Here is a 16,366-nt window from a genome sequence, read left to right as displayed (position 1 = left end):
ATTGCATGCCTCTCAAAAGATTGCTCCTGCAATCTAAGAATTGAGCCCAGAGGCAAAGGTAGCTAAATCAATCTATGAAGTGTCCTCCTAATTTAAGGAAATGGTGGCCCCCTGATATCCAGGAGTGTGCATGCATAGTTAGTACTTGCTTTCAAAGGAAGTGAGTACTGAATTTCCAGTTAGATAATATTATCTGGGTCTCTAATTTCAAGGGGGAGGGGGAGGAAAATCAGGCTTGAGTCAAGGACAATTTGCAACTACAGATGAAGGCTAGTGTGATGGCTCAGGAGCATGTCTATTCTCCCAACCTGCAGGAGAAATATCTAACATTGCTGAAAGAGCGAGAAAAGAAGGGGACAGAGGGAAACATTGAAGTTTTCAACACATATACAAACTGCTAAATGCCTAGTGTGCTTTGCTGGGTATAATAATGTGAAAAGCTTGCTTTTTTTAAAGGAACTTTTTTCTCCCCTCTTCTCCTCCCTCCCCTCCGTTTGCAGCTATAGCTGCATTTAAAAACAAAACAAAACAAACAAAAACAAAACACGTTTATATCTTGCCATACATAAAATAAAGAATGCTAATATAAACAAAGTGTATGTAGTTTACTTTTAAAGTTAATTACACTGGAATTTCAGTTTTTAATAGTAAAGTTAAGGTCTAACCTTTGGTCTCAGCATCAGCTATTTGATCTTTGGCCACTTCCTCTTCCTCTTCTGCCATTGCCTGGAAAATGGCAGTCAGGAAGAAAAAGAGCAATTCACATAGTGGGCCTTCACTATCATTTCCTGCAAGAGCTTCTTCTAACACTTCTGTGAATAAAATTTAAGAGGTGTCACTTTTGTCACAGTGCTGTAAGAGCAAATATGAAGTGAAGAATTAAAACATTTTTCCCTAGGTAATAGACAAGTAGGTGTACAACAAATTAATGTGTTAGAGGAAAATATTTTTAGGGGTTGCTGGAAAAAGGAAGTGTTGACAAACAATGCCCATTTGTTAACACACTAATATAAAAGAGTAAGTAAGAAATTCAAGAAAAAGATATTTGTAAAACAGCAGACTAAACCCTACTATATTAGAAGTCATGTAAATTTCAGAGCTCCCACCACAAGCTGATTGAGAAAAGCTAAACTGGAGAGTAGTTCAAGTATCTAATAAGAGTTCATTTTAATGTAAACAAATTCTGCAACTATCATAAATGCACACATGAGATACATGGGAGAACAATGTAAACGAAAGCACATCACCAAATGATACTTGCCTAGAGTAAGTCCTTCTGGAAACTCATCTTGAAGATCAAAAAGTTCCCCAAATGCATGAAGGAATTCTAAGACCATCAGAGCATCACCAAAGATCTCAGGTGGCAGTCTCGTCTTCACTGGAGTTGGAACTGGAAGTTCCTGCAACACAAAGGAAACAACCCAAAACTTCATTGCATTTCAGCAGAATACACAAAGTACTTAACAGACACACAAAGTTTGTTGCCAAATTTATACCACTCACCTTGATGGTATCAGTAAGTCCTTTATACACCCTACAGAGCTATTATTAATAATAATACAGCAAGATCTTGCAGTAGGATTGTTATTAAAGCTATAGTGCAATCAAACTTTCAATTGCATATAGCTCAAAGGTAAATCCTTAAATGTATAATTTAGCTAACCTTATGAATCTACGTGTATTTTAGTCTCTTGTTCTAAACCAGGATGTGGATCAGAGTTAGTTATTCCAAGAACTCCAATTGCCAGTTTCTCCCCTTCAAACCATTTCCTCCTCACAGATTTTAATAGGATCTCAATCTGCAGAATTGTCCATGCCAGCAAAATAAATAAATAAATAATGCAATAAAAATTGCTCTCTTAGACTACTCAGTAAGACTTACAAAAAATATGACAAGAATTCCAAATCAGGATGGCCAGGGCCGGTCTAGTGAATTAGTATGTGCCTAGCATTTGTCATACGGTAGAACCTCAGAGTTACGAATAACCTCCATTCTCCAGGTTTTGTAACTCTGAACAAAACGTTATGATTGTTCTTTCAAAAGTTTACAACTGAAGAGTGACTTAATACAGCTTTGAAATTTTACTATGCAGAAGAAAAATGCTGTCCCCCCCCCTTTTTAAGTAGTTTATGTTTAACAGTAGTGTACTATTTGCTTTTTTTCCCCTTCTTTTCTTTCTTTTTTGGGGGATGTGTGTCTCTGCTGCTGCCTGATGGTGTACTTCCAGTTCCGAATGGGGTGTGTGGTTGACTGGTCAATTCGTAACTCTGGTGTTCTACTGCAATTGCTTTGCCAATGAGGACATATGGCTGGAGGTGTTTTAGATTGGCTTGATCTTGACCACATAAAGAGAGGTATAACCAACCTTTCACAATGATCGCATCTGACTTTTGATTTATGGTTTTAAGTAGAGGCATTTATAAAAATATGCAAGATTTGTTTCTAGGTAGGTAGTCAGAGTCAAAAATTAATGAAGAATGGCTCCTCTCCAGGATACTGGGAATCCAGAAACAAAGCTCAAAAAATTGATGGATGGTTATGTTCATGCTTAAAGTAGCTCATAATATTTCTGAGTGAGGTTCAGATTCTTTAGGAAGGGTGGAATCTAAGGACAGGTACATAAAAGTCATTCACAGATGGATAAGAGATAGTCAGCATTTTAGCTGTTCTATGCCAAAGAAAATACACAGCAGCCAAGCAGAACTAGGACCCAACCTGTAAGCCTGAGTTCACAGGTATTTCAGATGCAGACCACTATCTTTTCTCTAAGATAACTCTTGATGTGGTAGAATGTGACTAGAGACACCACTGACAGATCTGTTAATCCATCTTTAAACATGACAGGGTCATCTTTTACCTCAGTTAAGCAACTCCTGTTACCTTTCTCCCCACATCTCATTTTGCCTTTTCAAGTATATGCAAAACACTGCTGATAACTTCCTCTTGTTGATCTGATCACACCATTCTCCTCCTCTGGCTTCCTCCCTCCTTTCATACGCAGCTCAAAATTTTTCATTCTCACCTTCAGATCCCTGCACAACTCCATACCTTGGTGCATTCTCAGCTCTCATTTCCACTATACCCCTCTCCTTCTACGCTTATACACTTCGTTCACATCCTTACTTAATACCCTTTTCTATCTTCCTCCCCTCATCTTTGTAGCCTCTTTCTTGCTTTGCCTGTATTTGGGACAATCTCCCTATTCCTGTGCTTCTGAGTATTCTCTTTTCATTCAGCCCTCCTGCCCTACATCAAGATTATGCATTATAAAGAAAGTGCATGTAAAGATAAATTAATCACTCAGACTAAATCTTCTGTGTGATGTTGCACTCTATATGATTTTAGGAAAAATATGCTAATGAGTGTGGATATAATGTAACTAGAATATGCTTCATGCAAAAGGTCTCTTGTAAGGTATCATTACAAAGTTTGTAATCTACTGAGTGTGGTCATCCTATTTGTATGTATGTATCATTCTTGTATCTGAAACTAGAAATATGAAATATAACTCTGAGGGCCTATTGTAATTATGCAAAGTGTGGGCCATTAATGGTGGTCTGAAATCTTGATGGCTCCCATTAACCAGGACAATTGATGTGGATGGCTCTGCTTGCTTGCAGGCCCTCCTGTGAGTCAGGCTGGGAGGAATGAAGGCTTGGGGTCTCACAGGACATGTGACTATGTCACCTGGTACTGAAATCCATCTTAAGCTTCGTGCTTTTCCATTTGGGGAAGGTGGGGCGGGGCAGAGAGACAAAAGATTCTCGCCTTGTGTCAAAGCTATATAAAAGGGTGGAACGGAACAGAACAAAGGAAGCTGCAGTCATGAGAAATCCCCTAGCTGCCACCCTGAGCTGAAACAAGGGCAGTACCAGGGGAAAGAATTGTGCCCAGACTAGGAAGGCATCCAGTCTGTGATAGAAGCTTATTGAAACATCTGAGGGTGAGATTTCATCTGTAATTACTTTCTTACTGTATTAGGCACAGACTTGCGTGTTTTATTTTGTTTGGTAATTTACTTTGTTCTATGAACAGGAGTACTTGTGGCATCTTAGGTCTGGTCTACACTACGGGGGGGGGGTCCGAACTAAGGTACGCGACTTCAGCTACGCAAATAGCGTAGCTGAAGTCGAACTACCTTAGTTCGACTGACTTACCCGTCCAGACGTGGTGGGGTCGAACTCCGCGGCTCCAGGTCAACTACGCCACCGCCGTTCGCGGTGGTGGATTTCCGGAGTCGACCGGAGCGCGCAGGGAGTTCGAACTATCGCGTCTTGATTAGACACGATAGTTCGAACTCCGAGAAGTCGAACTCACCGCGTCGACCCGCGCGGTAAGTATGGACCTACCCTTAGAGACTAACGAATTTATTTGAGCATAAGCTTTCATGGGCTACAGCCCACTTCATCGGATGCATAGAATGGAACATATAGTAAGAAGATATTTATACATATAGAGAACATGAAAAGGTGGAAGTTGCCATACCAACTCTAAGAGGCTAATTAATTAAGATGAGCTATTATCAGCAGGAGAAAAAAAAAAAGCTTTTGTAGTGATAAATCAAGATGGCCCATTTCAGACAGTTGACAAAAAGGTGTAACGATACTTAACTTGGGGAAATAGATTCAATTTGTGTAATGACCCAGCCACTCCCAGTCTTTATTCAAGCCCAAATTAATGGTATCTAGTTTGCATATTAATTCAAGTTCTGCAGTTTCTCAGTCTGTTTTTGAAGCTTTTCTGTTGCAAAATTGCCACCTTTAAGTCTATTACTGAGTAACCAGAGAGGTTGAAGTGTTCTCCTACTGGTTTTTGAATGTTATGATTCCTGATGTCAGATTTGTGTCCATTTATTCTTTTGCGTACTTGGAACCACTTAAATCCTACTTTTTGCATTTAATAAAATCACTTTACTTTTTAATTAACCCAGAGTATATATTAATACCGGGGAGGAGGGGGGGGGGGGAACAGCTGTGCATCTCTCTCTATCAGTGTTATAGAGGGCGAACAATTTATGAGTTTATCCTCTAAGTTTATCCTTTATACAGGGTAAAACGGATTTATTCGGGGTTTGAACCCTATTGAGAGCTGGGCATCTGAGTGCTGGAGCCAGAAACACTTCTTAAGCCGCTTTCAGTTAAGCCTGCAGCTGTTCGGGGATATGGTTCAGGCCTGGGCCTGGTATTTGTAGCCAGCAAGCATGTCTGACACAACCAGGCAGGGTTCTGGAGTCTCAAGCTGGCAGGGAAGGCAGGGGCAGAAGTAGTCTTGGCACATCAGTTGGCAGCCCCAAGGGGGTTTCTGTGATCCAATCCATCACATTCTGGTAATCTGATGTGCGGTGTATTTTTACTTGTACTGTCTCTAATTCAGAACGTTAATTCCTTGAGGTAGGAACTCTTTTTTCCTCTAGGTTTCATACATCATCCAATTTAGTAAGCACCAATAGTATGCAATGGATCACCACAAATATCTCAACCAAAAAGTTCTATAAGAGTGCTGCTCCTCCTTTTCATCTTCAAAAAGGAACGACAAAATAGAATGGGAGAAAAAACAAAGGCGGCCTAACAGAAGTTGGATGGTTGGAATCATAAGTCAAATAAGTTGTATTTCCTCCTGGAGTTTGGTGGAGAATGTTCTCCGCTGGAACCATGACCCAGAAATACATGATACAAAGAGCCAGAAGCAACTCTGGGTCAAATTTTAACGGAGCACTACAACTCACATTACCTGCATGTGTGTTAATTCACGAAGGGTAATTTTAGAAGTGCCTCTCAGTGCTCTTCTGTAGTTGCCAGTTGTTTAATGAAGCCCTGCTATTGGACTGTTCACAACCCAATCTTATGAAATTGAAGGGATCCTTCATTCCAAAGGCCTATAGTTACATTAACACTTTTGAAAGGTGCATGAATTTAGTACGAGGATAGATTTCAGACTTAAGCAAATGTCTTATTTTCCCAAGCAGAGCAGTGCCTCAAACATCTCAATGGTTGAACAATCTCAGCAGATAGGTCTAGTAAGGATCCACTCAGTCACTCTGGCCAATAAACTCTATTAAGCAGTTGTTCATTTCCAACTGAAGAGAAAGTCATCATGCAAAATTCAGAGACCCGTAATAAGTGGTAGGCAAGAAAAGCACAACATCAAAAGCACTCATAAGATTCGATTTGTCCATTCCCAAAACTGTCTTGAACACAGCAAGTGCACTTTAACATCTTAGCACCTTTCTTTGGTAAACTGTTAAAAATGGCAAGAACTCCTACCAAACTGTTGTACCCAGTCTGGACAAAATGGCCAGACAAGTTTCTCAAGATTCAATTTTCAGAAAAGCAGAAGTGGCTGGGAGAATTGTTCCAAAAGGTTACTGCACTAGCCTTTTGCATCTGAAGACCTGATTCAAATCTTTAAAGGGTGGGGGTGGGGGGGGGGAAATAGATCATGCCTTCAACCTCATGTATTCATATTACAAAGTCAAACAGTTAGGCACAATTGACAGCTTCTGTTCAAGAAGCTCCGTATTTCAACAGACAAACTGCTTCAGATCAGGACTGGGGTGCCTTAGCAGAGCTGCACAGAGAAATTTGCAAAGCACAAGCATGCACTACCCCAAAGTTACCCAGCACTTATACCTTAAGATCATCACATTCCATGTCTTCTCTAGGTTTACTCCACTGTTTTAGGTATTCCAGATACTTTCGTTTTTCTTCACGTAATTTCTCTCTTTCCTGAAATTGAAACCTTCAGAATTAGATTTAAAACCAGTTGTATTTTATTACTATACTCTGCTACAGCATAAAAACCTGTAATTCTATTTCAATTAAACTATGCAAAATAATTACTTGGTAAAATTATACTCCAAAAAGGTAACAATGATACTATTCAGTAATGACTTGGATAATGGAGTAGAGAGTATGCTTATAAAATCTGTAGATGACACCAAACTGGGAGGGATTACAAGCACTTTGAAGGACAGGTTTAAAATTCATAATGACCTTGACAAATTGGAGAATTGATCTGAATTCAACAAGATGAAATTCAATAAAGACAAGTGGAAATCACAACACTTAGGGGGGGGGAAATCAAATGCAGAACTACAAAATGAGGAATAACTGGCTAGATAGTAGCATTGCTGAAGAGAATCAGGGGGGAAAGGGGAGTATAATGAACCACAAACTGAATACAAGTCAATGTGAGGTTGCTGTAAAAAAAGGCTAATATAATTCTGGGGTGTATTAACAGGAGTGTTGTATGTAAGAAACAGGAGGTAACTGTCCCACTCTACTCAGCACTGGTAAGGCCCCAGCTAGAGTACTGCATCCAATTCTGGGCACTACAGTTTAGGAAGGATGGACAAATTGGAAAGAGTCCAGAGGAGAAAAACAAAAATGATAAAAGGTTTAGAAAGCCTGACGTATGAAGAAAGGTTGAAAAAAAAAAAAAACTAGGCATGTTTACTCTTGAGAAAAGAAGACTAAGGGGTGACCTGATAACAGTCTTTCAATATGTTAAGGGCTATAATAAATGCAGAGATAAAATTTCTCGATACTTTAAATGACTGCTTCATGGAGCAGCTAGTACGGGAACCCACAAGGGGAGAGGCAACTCTAGATTTAATCCTGAGTGGAGCGCAGGAGCTAGTCCAAGAGGTAACTATAGCAGGACCGCTTGGAAATAGTGACCATAATACAATAACATTCAACATCCCTGTGGTGGGAAGAACACCTCAACTGCCCAACACTGTGGCATTTAATTTCAAAAGGGGGAACTATACAAAAATGAGGGGGTTAGTTAGGCAAAAGTTAAAAGGTACAGTGACTAAAGTGAAATCCCTGCAAGTTGCATGGGCCCTTTTTAAAGACACTATAATAGAGGCCCAACTTCAATGTATACCCCAAATTAAGAAAAACAGTAAAAGAACTAAAAAAGAGCCACCGTGGCTTAACAACCATGTAAAAGAAGCAGTGAGAGATAAAAAGACCTCCTTTAAAAAGTGGAAGTCAAATCCTAGTGAGGCAAATAGAAAGGAGCACAAACACTGCCAACTTAAGTGCAAGAGTGTAATAAGAAAAGCCAAAGAGGAGTTTGAAGAACGGCTAGCCAAAAACTCTAAAGGTAATAACAAAATGTTTTTTTAAGTACATCAGAAGCAGGAAGCCTGCTAAACAACCAGTGGGGCCCCTTGAAGACCAAAATACAAAAGGAGCGCTTAAAGACGATAAAGTCATTGCGGAGAAACTAAATGGATTCTTTGCTTCAGTCTTCACGGCTGAGGATGTTAGGGAGATTCCCAAACCTGAGTTGGCTTTTGTAGGTGACAAATCTGAGGAACTGTCACAGATTGAAGTGTCACTAGAGGAGGTTTTGGAATTAATTGATAAACTCAACATTAACAAATCACTGGGACCAGATGGCATTCACCCAAGAGTTCTGAAAGAACTCAAATGTGAAGTTGCAGAACTATTAACTAAGGTTTGTAACCTGTCCTTTAAATCGGCTTCGGTATCCAATGACTGGAAGTTAGCTAATGTAACGCCAATATTTTAAAAGGGCTCTAGGGGTGATCCCGGCAATTACAGACCGGTAAGTCTAACGTCGGTACCGGGCAAATTAGTTGAAACAATAGTTAAGAATAAAATTGTCAGACACATAGAAAAACAAACTGTTGAGCAATAGTCAACATGGTTTCTGTAAAGGGAAATCGTGTCTTACTAATCTATTAGAGTTCTTTGAAGGGGTCAACAAACATGTGGACAAGGGGGATCCAGTGGACATAGTGTACTTAGATTTCCAGAAAGCCTTTGACAAGGTCCCTCACCAAAGGCTCTTACGTAAATTAAGCTGTCATGGGATAAAATGGAAGGTCCTTTCATGGATTGAGAACTGGTTAAAAGACAGGGAACAAAGGGTAGGAATTAATGGTAAATTCTCAGAATGGAGAGGGGTAACTAGTGGTGTTCCCCAAGGGTCAGTCCTAGGACCAATCCTATTCAATTTATTCATAAATGATCTGGAGAAAGGGGTAAACAGTGAGGTGGCAAAGTTTGCAGATGATACTAAACTAATCAAGATAGTTAAGACCAAAGCAGATAGTGAAGAACTTCAAAAAGATCTCACAAAACTAAGTGATTGGGCAACAAAATGGCAAATGAAATTTAATGTGGATAAATGTAAAGTAATGCACATTGGAAAAAATAACCCCAACTATACATACAACATGATGGGGGCTAATTTAGCTACAACGAGTCAGGAAAAAGATCTTGGAGTCATCGTGGATAGTTCTCTGAAGATGTCCACGCAGTGTGCAGAGGCGGTCAAAAAAGCAAACAGGATGTTAGGAATCATTAAAAAGGGGATAGAAAATAAGACTGAGAATATATTATTGCCCTTATATAAATCCATGGTACGCCCACATCTCGAATACTGTGTACAGATGTGGTCTCCTCATCTCAAAAAAGATATTCTAGCACTAGAAAAGGTTCAGAAAAGGGCAACTAAAATGATTAGGGGTTTAGAGAGGGTCCCATACGAGGAAAGATTAAAGAGGCTAGGACTCTTCAGCTTGGAAAAGAGAAGACTAAGGGGGGATATGATAGAGGTATATAAAATCATGAGTGATGTTGAGAAAGTGGATAAGGAAAAGTTATTTACTTATTCCCATAATACAAGAACTAGGGGTCACCAAATTAAATTAATAGGCAGCAGGTTTAAAACAAATAAAAAGAAGTTCTTCTTCACGCAGCGCACAGTCAACTTGTGGAACTCCTTACCTGAGGAGGTTGTGAAGGCTAGGACTATAACAATGTTTAAAAGGGGACTGGATAAATTCATGGTAGCTAAGTCCATAAATGGCTATTAGCTAGGATGGGTAAGAATGGTGTCCCTAGCCTCTGTTCGTCAGAGGATGGAGATAGATGGCAGGAGAGAGATCACTTGATCATTGCCTGTTAGGTTCACTCCCTCTGGGGCACCTGGCATTGGCCACTGTCGGTAGACAGATGCTGGGCTAGATGGACCTTTGGTCTGACCCGGTACGGCCATTCTTATGTTCTTATGAAGACCATGATCAATTATTCTCCATATCCACTGAATGTAAGACAAGAAGTAATGGGCTTAATCTGCAACAAGGGAGATTTAAGTTAGAAATTTTTTTCCTAATATCTGTCTATCTATAAGGGTAGTTAAGCTCTGGAATAAGCTTCTAAGGAAGGTTGTGGAGTCCACATCATTGGAAGCATTTAAAAATAAGTTGGACAAAACACCTATCAGGGACATTCTAGGTGGTTTACTGGTCCTGACACAGTGCAGGAGGCTGGGCTTGACTTCTTGAGGTCCCTTTCAGCTCTACATTGCTATGATTCTAAATATTTTTGGTAGAACAATAAAGACAGAACACTATATGTTTTCATTCTATATGATAAAGCTACTAAGTGTGCTGTGACATTAACAAATATTACTTTTCACAGTAAGCCCCAGGACCCATTAAGCCCTGGATGGGGGTGGGGTGGGGGCCAAAGGGGGAGGCCGCATTATTTTTGTTATGAGTCTGCCAAAAAATCCTACAAATATAAATTACAATGATTTGGATATGAATCTGTGCATATTTAATTGTTTTTCCCTAAAATTAATTAAGTATTTTAGGAAAAAAAAGTGTCAGTGTGGCCATTAGTGAGAGCTGGTGGCTGCACCCTGAAACCACCAAAAAAATTTGTTGTGAGAACCCCTGATCTAGTCCAGGGGTCTCAAACTCAAATGACCATGAGGGCCACTTGAGAACTAGTACATTGGCCTGAGGGCTGCATTACTGACACCTCCCCCCCGGCCGTCCTCAGCCCCGCCCCCACTCCACTCCTTCCATGAGGCCCCGCCAGGGGGTGCAGGAGGGGTTTGGGGTGTGGCAGGGGCTCAGGGCAGGGATTTGGGGTGTGGGGTGCAGGAGGGATGAGGGGTGCGGCAGGGGGTCAGGGTGCAGGAGGGGGTGCGGCAGTGGGTTGGGGTGCAGGAGGGGGCTCAAGGCAGGGGGTCAGGGTGCAGCAGGCGGCTCAGGGAAGGGGACTGGGGTGCAGGAGGAGTGCGGGGTGCAGCAGCGGGTTCAGGGCAGGGGGTCGGGTGCAGGGGAACCGTGGCCAATGTGAGCTGCTGGGAGTGGTGCCTGAAGCAACATCAACACACGCCCCTGCGCCTCTCTTCCCCCACGTTCTTTCCGTTTCCCAGAGCAGCGCGGGGGCAGGGCAGGCAGGCCAGAGCCGCTCTAGGTAAATGCTGAGGGATGGCGGGGGGCAGGGCGGCTGTGAGGAACTTGCGGGCCGCAGAAAATAACTTGTGAATAACCGCGTGTTTGAGACCCCTGCTCTAGTCCATGATGATGTTACCCGGGTTGTTGGCTGAGAGCAGCCTTACAGGGCCTCTTGCCCACATCAGGCTTGCAAAGTCCATCCACCCCCAAACATACATTTGGAAAAGTGGCTAGCCACTACCCTGTGGGCTCCCCTTGCTACTGAAGCTCACTGGTAAGCCCTAGCCACCTCCCCTCCTGCCCAGCTGTGAGCTTCACCGTTTTTATGCCTCTCTTCTCCAGATGGAGCATGTTCTGCAGGTATGTGTAATTGGCACTGCCTGAGTGCACGAACACTCATTAACCTTTCTTTCCATGGGATGAGGGTGAATCCCATCATCAGGCATACATATACTGCAATTTTATTACCTTTTCTTTTTCTATCTTGAGTCTCTCTTTCTCTTCTTTCTTCTTCATCCTTTCTTCTTCCACAATCTTCTTCAGCTCCTCTCTCTTTTTCTCCTTATCTTCTCTCTCTTTTTTCTTGGCTTCTATAGCATGTGCCTTCTCTCTCTTTAATTTAGCTTTTTCAAAAGCTGTGCAGAAAAAAGGACATCAATCTAAATTATTTTACTTTTACAAAAAGTTAATTGATGCAACTGCTTTAAATAGGTAGACTGATAACTACCAAGTTAAAAGATTTTAATTGTTATGATGATGAAATTGTTTCCATGCCAACCAGTAAGAATATCAGGCAGAAGCTCAAGTGTTTCAAACATCAGAATCCTAAAACTTCACTTTGCAATATCTCTCTCTCTGTCTTATAAGAATCCCATCACCTTAAAAATAGTACATCTTTTCTGCTAGTCCTAGTTGATAAAAATTTGGGTTAGAAGTAGAGCAAAAACACAAGGAGGACATATTGGGTTAAATGCTTTGATTACAGCAACACAAGTGATAATACATGACTGGGGAAAGAAAGTGTGTCACGTTAAGGGGTATTATAGTCAATGGAGTTATCACTTGAATTTGCTTAAGCGCTAAAGACTGACTTAAAAGTGGAGGTTAAAGAACAAAATGACAGAAGTCATTACTTCTATAGCAAGCAGGGATGGAAAACTGAAAAATACCCTTTTAAAAAAGTCTGTAGTTTTTCCTATCAAATTTTGATCAGCCACTAGCAGGTTTCTACATTAAGCTGGTTTTGTAGAGTACATATTGCCAGTTGGCTCTCAGAGTAATACTGCTTATGCCCTTATAGTCTTATTTGTATTCAAAAGACTGAACTTTCAATACAATTCTTTTTCTGTTGCCATTTTCAGGCCATTAACAATCACTTAGTGTCTCTTTATACCAAGCATTATAGATGTCAAAATTTCATCAGGTCAGCAATTACTACTTCCAAGTAAATCAGCTTATTATTGCTATTTACCCAAGAGTTCTGAAGGAACTCAAATGTGAAATTGCAGAACTGCTAACTGTAGTCTGTAACCTATCGTTTAAATCAGCTTCTGTACCAGATGACTGGAGGATAGCTAATGTGACGCCAATTTTTAAAAAGGGCTCCAGAGGTGATATCGGCAATTACAGGCCTGTAAGCCTGACTTCAGTATTGGGCAAACTGGTTGAAACTATAATAAAGAACAATATTGTCAGACATATAGATGAACATAATTTGTTGAGGAAGAGTCAACATGGTTTTAGTAAAGGGAAATCATGCCTCACCAATCTACTAGAATTCTTTGAGGGGGTCAACAAGCATGTGGACCAAGCGGATCCAGTGGATATAATGTACTTAGATTTTCAGAAAGCCTTTAACAAAAGTCCCTCACCAAAGGCTCTTACGCAAAGTAAGCTGCCATGGGATAAGAGGGAAGGTGCTTTCATGGATCAATAACTGGTTAAAAGATAGGAAACAAAGGGTAGGTATAAATGGTCAGTTTTCAGAATGGAGAGAGGTAAATAGTGGTGTCCCCCAGGGGTCTGTTCTGGGACCAGTCTTATTCAACATATTCATAAATGATTTGGAAAAAGGAGTAAACAGTGAGGTGGCAAAATTTGCAGATGATACAAAATTACTAAAGATAGTTAAGACCCAGGCAGACTTCGAAGAGCTACAAAAGGATCTCTCAAAACTGGGGGACTGGGCAACAAAATGACAGATAGTAATGCAATGCAATGTAATGCAATGACTTGCATTCGAAGAAGTGGGTATTCACCCATGAAAGCTCATGCTGCAAAACATCTGTTAGTCTATAAGGTGCCACAGGATTCTTTGCTGCTTCTACAAAATGACAGATGAAATTTAATGCTGATAAATGCAAAGTAATGCACATTGGGAAGCATAATCCCAACTATACATATAAAATGATGGGGTCTAAATTAGCGGTTACCACTCAAGAAAGAGATCTCGGAGTCATTGTGGATAGTTCTCTGAAATCATCCACTCAATGTGCAGTGGCAGTCAAAAAAGCGAACAGAATGCTGGAAATAAGTAAGGAAAGGGATAGATAATAGGACAGAAAATATCATGTTGCCTCTATATAAATCCATGGTACGCCCACATCTTGAATACTGTGTGTAGATGTGGTTGCCCCATCTCAAAAAAGATATATTGGAATTGGAAAAGCTTCAGAAAAGGGCAACAAACATTATTAGGGGTATGGAGCGGCTTCCGTATGAGGAGAGATTAATAAGACTGGGACTTTTCAGCTTGGAAAAGGGATGGCTAAGGGGAGATATGATTGAGGGCTATAAAATCATGACTGGTGTAGAGAAAGTAGATAAGGAAGTGTTGTTTACTAGTTCTCAACACAAGAACTAGGGGGTCACCAAATGAAATTAATAGGCAGCAGGTTTAAAACAAACAAGAGGAAGTATTTCTTCACACAACGCACAGTCAACCTGTGGAACTCATTGCCAGAGGATGTTGTGAAGGCCAAGACCATAACAGGGTTCAAAAAAGAACTAGATAAATTCATGGAGGTTAGGTCCATCAATGGCTGTTAGCCAGGAATGGTGTCCCTAGCCTCTGTTTGCCAGAAGCTGGGAATGAGCGACAGGGATGGATCACTTGATGATTACCTGTACTGTTCATTCCCTCTGGGGCACCTGGCACTGGCCCCTGTCAGAAGTCAGGATACTGGGCTAGATGAACCTTTGGTCTGATCCAGTAGGACCATTCTTAGGTTCTTAATATAATGAATTTCCATTGTTATATGTTTAAACAAAAAATATTTTATTCTGAATTTTTTTTTTTAAATATAAATGTCTCTTTACGGAGGAGAACATACTCATTCAATTACTTGCTGACATGCATCCGACGAAGTGGGTATTCACCCACGAAAGCTCATGCTCCAAAACGTCTGTTAGTCTATAAGGTGCCACAGGACTCTTTGCTGCTTTTGCTATAATGTGTTAGTAATCCCAATATGAAAAGTTACAATACTTGTGAATAATTTGTTTTAAAAATCAGAGTTTTTAGGGCAGCGATTAGCAAAATGCACACACAAAACTAGTGTAATACACAAATATGTACAAAATGTGCACATTCTGTTTTTTGGGTTAAAATCATGAGAGTATAAGGTAATTAGCTATTTTGAAGCCAAATCCCATATTTCAGTGGCTATGTGCTAGCCAGGCCCATAGAACCCAAAGGCATATTTGTGTGTGTATGTGTGTGTGTGTGTGTGTGTGTGTACACACACACACACACACTTTCCATGATAATACATGCCATGTCACTTATCAGAAGACCAACTGTTCCCAAATTCAGTTTGGAGCTAGAAGCTGTACCAAAAGGATTTTGGTTGCTCAATGGGATGATGGAAGGATAGAGTTAAGCTATAACATTCTCAATAGCCTGATATAGGACCAAGTTGTAGCCAATCCTGGAAATTAGGACAAGGAAGTAACTGGGCCTACCTGAGGTGCCCCTTTATTCCCGTGTGCCTTACTGCCACTTCCAGCATGCAGAAGTACCTGGCTCTGCAGAGCCTTCATGTCCACTCTCTTGCACAGGGGGGCCCTTACTCCTCAAACCCTAATCTCCCTTCCAGACTTCTCAAAGGGAAGTGCAACAACATTCTGCCCCTTACCCAAGCACATCAGACAGACAATCTCGCCCACAGGGCAGAAATCTTTAACTATACTTATCCTTTCCGGGAAAATAAAAGGATAAGAAATGGAAATTCCCCAAAGCACTGAACAGATGCCAACCCCCAACCCTATAGTCCTTAAACACTGATTTTGAAAGAGAGCGAGTTTGACTGAAAAGGGACTGTAGGCTTTTAATGCCTTGTCTACACAAAAAAGTTGCACTGGTTTAATTTAAGTAGTTTTAAAAACTGATGTAAAGGCTGTGTGGACACTAGTTTAAACTGGGCTTGTTTTGGTCTAGCTAACCCAATTCCTTCTCACCTTAAAACTAAACCAATAAGTATCTCAAACTGGGGGTGGAGTGGGAGGGTGGGGGAGAGAAAGAGTATCGATACAAAGTTACGGTTTGCACTTATTTAACAACTAAAATACCTTGAAATCACACCTGAACAATTTTGTCATGTAGACAAGCTCCAAGTCTCTGTGGAATGACATGTCCAGGATTATTAAAGTGTCTGTTAGAAGCTTTTGGTAAGACTTCTTATAGATTTAGATAGCGGTCGGTGTTCATTTTTGGTTAAACTTCTGAAGTATTCTTTCATATAGTTTTTCCTTCTAATCAAAGATTGATCTCTCTCTCACTCTCTGTGTATGTACCAATCATCTGGCTTTACAAATCCATGGTTTTGTATATACTGATCCTATAGCACTTATATTAGACTTAAGAATAAAAACGTGTTTGGTAAATTTCCCTCACATTTTGTCTGCTACTTAACTTTACAGAAGAAAGCAGTATAATCTGACCGCCTGTGATGCCTCTATTATATTATAATAGTATTGTATCAGGGAGACAACCCCAAGCATTGAAACAAGTCATATTTAATGGCATTGCAAGTTTTAAAATGAAAATTTTAATGAAAGCCGATACCCAAAATGCCATTATTACAATCAGCTCTTGGGTCTGCAAGAACTGGCGTTAACAATTACAGGAGGGC

General features: G+C 40.6%; 1 protein-coding gene across 4 annotated transcripts in view; it reads right to left on the bottom strand.

Moving 5' to 3' along the window:
- Window positions 1-16,366, bottom strand: part of BAZ1A (bromodomain adjacent to zinc finger domain 1A) — a 111,249-nt gene that overhangs the window by 46,386 nt on the left and 48,497 nt on the right. For all 4 annotated transcript variants that reach the window (XM_045013519.1, XM_045013520.1, XM_045013521.1 and 1 more), the window contains 4 exons: window positions 11,703-11,869; window positions 6,631-6,726; window positions 1,262-1,400; window positions 666-812 (listed from right to left, as the gene is read on the bottom strand). In XM_045013519.1, the coding sequence (XP_044869454.1) occupies window positions 666-812; window positions 1,262-1,400; window positions 6,631-6,726; window positions 11,703-11,869 (549 nt within the window). The remainder of the gene's footprint in view (window positions 1-665; window positions 813-1,261; window positions 1,401-6,630; window positions 6,727-11,702; window positions 11,870-16,366) is intronic.

This window comes from Mauremys mutica, chromosome 4 (genome assembly GCF_020497125.1).
Source record: "Mauremys mutica isolate MM-2020 ecotype Southern chromosome 4, ASM2049712v1, whole genome shotgun sequence".
NCBI classification, from domain to species: Eukaryota; Metazoa; Chordata; order Testudines; family Geoemydidae; genus Mauremys; species Mauremys mutica.
The sequence above is the reverse complement of the archived record's forward strand: the minus strand, read 5'-3'. Positions and strand labels throughout refer to the sequence as shown.